We start from the raw sequence: 4220 nt of genomic DNA on the forward strand, positions 1-4220 counted from the left end.
CGCGCTGCCCGTGTACGTTCCAGCTGACTCTTGCTACGATACCGAGCGCCCGCTTTACCGAGTGCCCGAAGAAAGAAAGAGAGAAAGAAAGAAAGAGGTTGCGGAGGTTAGCTATAACGAGAGAGAGAGGGCAGAGGAATATTAACAGCCATCAGTCTTGACCGTCACCGCTCACGTTTAATTGTTTATTATATTCTGAAGAGGGGAACCATCTTTTTATTTGCACCCGGAGTTTTTTCCAGCTCTCTCTTGATTCGATTCAGTCTGACATTATAGTTTACTCGCAGTTTCCTGCCGACTGTGTGGGACTCAATCGTATCTCTGCCTCCATGGACGCCCGTCTAATCCAACTCATTCGTTTTTTCGGGGAATATTTCTGTCCTGGCCGCGAGGAGCACCAGTTAAATGCGACGACATACGTCAACAAATGAACGGCGATCACGAAAGGTTTACTGAACGCCAAACAATCGGCAGAATATTCTTTAAAGGGAGCCAGTGCGTTTGAAGAGGATGAAGTACAGCTCCGGCATCTTTCTCACTTGAGCGGACCACACAGAACGTCAGTTCACTTCAGATTCCTAATGAGAACGCATTAGGACTTTGAATTCGAATTTAAATGCTCATGAACTTCCATACACACACCCCGATCCAGGGTTCGTTCAACTGCCAAACTCTGTGTTTTTGTACATTTCTACTTTTGATCTTACTCTTGATTCAGTCAACCAGCTCAACTGTCCAGTTATCTGAAAAGTTATTAACTGGTTAAACCTGGACCAGGTGTTAAACCGAGGAATGTCCAGGCCAATTTCTCAGCTATTGCCACCTGACCTTCCAGCAGGGACCAGTCCACAGCTCGGTCCTGCTAACCCTACAGGTACCACCACCATGGCCAGTCTGAAATCCCTTCTTCAGCTGCCTATTAAAGGGGACCAGAGAGGGAAAGACTGCTGTGCTGAGATGAAAGGTGACTCTCTCTCTCTCTATCTCATCCACTAATCCACTCTTACAGTCTCTTAAATAGTGTCTCTTTTAAAATAATCTGTTATCCACAATATAATCTGTGCTTATAGTGTAGTTAAATCATCAATAGAGAGCAGCAGTATAACTTTTGGTGCCTCACAAGCTCTAGGCTGATCTACCTCAGTTCTGTGCAACCAGAAAACATCTTGTATTCTTCACTCAGTCAGGCTGTTTCCTCGACTCAATGGCTAAATCGTTGACAAATGATGTGAATTGGCCGGTTCACTATAAATTAAAGAAATTAAGGGCCTCTCCCCTCTCTTAAAGGGATTTCTGAAGCTCCCATGGCTGCCATTAAAGGGATGCCATCCTAAAATGCATTGAGGTGTTGTTTTAATACGGATGTACACATTACTATTTGCTCAGGTGCGCACTCTTGTGGATAATACACATCACTTCAGGTTTAGAAAGGTTCAAAGTAATCAGGAAGAGGAGGATGCATACTGTGACTGCACTTTTAGTAAAAGTCCAATGTTGTATTATCAAAATGTATTTGTTCATTCTTTAAATACATTTGTTATTGGTCAGTTTTCCAGTGTAATGACATCTTCGCTGCTGTGCTTTGTTGAAAACTTTCCACTCTCCATACATATCCTCTTTCTCGTTCCATTTGTTACCATTGTTTCCCGCTTCCAGTTTATTGGTTGCAACCTCTTGAACATTCCTCCACTTCCAATTTGTCAGGACACTGTTGTTGTAGAGTAAAACACAGCTTTTCTCAGCTATCACTATGCAGCGCATATTCCCCAGCTCCGTCTTCAAAAGCCCCTGTGCTGGAGATGACAGCTCAGCTCCCCGCTTCCCTCAGAAGCACTCATGCAGCACTCTCATTTGCCAGCCAGATCCAACCCCCCACATCTCTCATCTCTCCATCTGAGCGACGGGCAGAGAGAAAGAGACTTTCATCTTGGCCCATGGCATTCCAGCCGTGTACATGGCATTGTGCGTTTCTAAGCCCATTGCAGCTGTGATACTGCAGCAGTTCAAGAGTCATGTACTCGTGAAATTTGTTTATTCATTAAGCACACTGTACGCCTTAATGCATGGGCGCCATGTTTATTTGTGGAAATATGTTGAGATGCACCAATATTACAACTGTTTATTATTTTCATGTTATGGTTGAAAACCGATAAACGTCCAATTAAAATGGTATACTGTTTTATCTACATAAATAAAAATAAAGCACTAAAAAGACAATTATTTTAAAAGTCAATTTCGCCACCCAAACATTATAATGTACAGTATGTTAAAAGGATATTCATCTTGAGATTTGCTTAAGATTACATTTAACAGTATTATTAAATAATTGGTGTTTTAAAGATGGCGAAGATAATCTGAGCATGCAGAATTAAGTATTCCGTATTATCCAGCAGTGTTGTTGTTAACTAAAGCTAAAACTACTGATAATTGTTTGTGGTAATTCAAATAAATCTACATAAAAATGACTAAAATAAACTAAAACTCTAATAAAAATAAAGTAAAACTATATACATATATATATATATTAAAAAGTAATAAATATTTGGATTAAAACATTGAAATAATATAAAAATAAAAGCTGATAAACAGTAAAATAGTAAAATGATTAATTACAATTAATAAAATAATGTGTAATTAATATTAAAATACTATGTAACTTTTTTTTTGTTAAAGTTGACCAAATTTATACAAGTACGTCACTAAGCAATCTTCCAAACCGTGTTTTTGTCTTATCCTTAATCACTACAGAATGCCTACATTTATATTCAGACTATTCTTCCGCAAGACACATGCAGTTTTGTTTATTAACCACTAGAGCTCCAAAAGTTGCATAGTGTACCTTTAAAAATCCTGAATATTGCTTATAACCATTATGGTACTGATATATCATGCATCCCTTGAAATTTTAATTTGCACAAATGTTGAGCTTTGTGCTATGGTAAATAAAAAATTTCTTGTGTGATTAAATCCAGAATTTTGCCGATTTTCTTTCCATGACATATATGTACATTTATTTATGATAAAATAAAAAAGTGAACACATTTGATGGATTATTGTTCTTTTTGCCCCTCTCAGATAAAGACAAACCTCTGGACTCTGATGAGGATTCATTGGGTGGAGTTGGGGGCATGAACGGTGGGAACGGCACCCTACGTTCCACTAACCAGTCTGCCTTCCTCGGCCCATTGTTATGGGAACGTTCGCTGCCGTGTGACGGCGGCCTGTTCCAGCTACAGTACATGGACCTGGAGGAGTTCTTGACAGAGAATGGGATGGGGTGCATGCCGTCAGGAAACACCTGCAGTACAGCCGCTCAGGTCCCTTCCCAGAGCACGCAATCGGCCGTACCCAGCCAGAGTTCCCAGTGCCCACCTTCTTCCTCTCCGCCCTGCTCTTCCTCTGCCTCCTCCATCTCTTCCCTCTCCTCATCGTCTTCATCATCCTCTTTGCTGGGTCTGGACGTGCCACAGGGCCCTGGACTGCTGGGAGGTCCGGAGTGTCTGCATGGTAAGAGTTTTTCATTCGATTTTCTGAGGAATCATAATGGCTTGCTAATGGTTTAGTTGCCGCATACTGTGTTTTTAATGATAGTTAAATATCGCAATAGTTGCATATTGCAGATTGATTAGTGTTTGTCTGTACGACAACTTTATTTTGTTTCCACCACTTTTTTGGTGTATTTTTGTGTGTGCATTGGTGAAAACATGAGCAGGACAGTCTCAGCGACTCAGCGACATGCAGTGAGGCATGATGGGATGTCTAAAACTGTTGGCATCCGAAGCCCAGGGCAATGCAGGCTTTGAAGCTTTAAGGGCACAGCTGTGTGTGTGTGTGTGTGTGTGTTTGTAGAGTGGAAATGTTTCTTTACAGCATCAGAGCAGATAATGACCTCATGTAATATTTAGGGAAGCACCAAATTTAGCTTTATCAAGCAAAAGAAATCCTACCTAAAAACGTAATGGCATTAGTGATCGCACAGAGTGCAATACTTCCAATATGTCTTTAGTTTTGGACATTGTTAAATTGAAACTAATGTAAATTATTGTGTAGTATTCTGCACTGTATTCAAAAGAAGATCCATTTGAATTTTCAAAATGCTGCACAGAAAGAGGGAGAGAGATGACCGCTGGAGATGTGGGTGCATTTCTATTGCATGTTTTGAAATCTCTCTCTCTCTCTCTCTCTCTCTCTCTCTCTCTCTCTCTCTCCCTCTCTCCCTC

At 40.6% G+C, this 4220-nt stretch overlaps 1 protein-coding gene across 1 annotated transcript in view; it reads left to right on the plus strand.

Moving 5' to 3' along the window:
* Positions 1 to 4220, plus strand: part of LOC107589383 (hepatic leukemia factor-like) — a 7596-nt gene continuing 3376 nt past the window's right edge. The window contains exons 1-2 of the mRNA XM_016277797.1: positions 1 to 964; positions 3076 to 3507. Coding sequence (XP_016133283.1) covers positions 793 to 964; positions 3076 to 3507 — 604 coding nt within the window. The 5' untranslated portion in view covers positions 1 to 792. The remainder of the gene's footprint in view (positions 965 to 3075; positions 3508 to 4220) is intronic.

Source organism: Sinocyclocheilus grahami, unplaced genomic scaffold (assembly GCF_001515645.1).
Source record: "Sinocyclocheilus grahami isolate Dianchi unplaced genomic scaffold, SAMN03320097.WGS_v1.1 scaffold116.1, whole genome shotgun sequence".
NCBI lineage: Eukaryota > Metazoa > Chordata > Actinopteri > Cypriniformes > Cyprinidae > Sinocyclocheilus > Sinocyclocheilus grahami.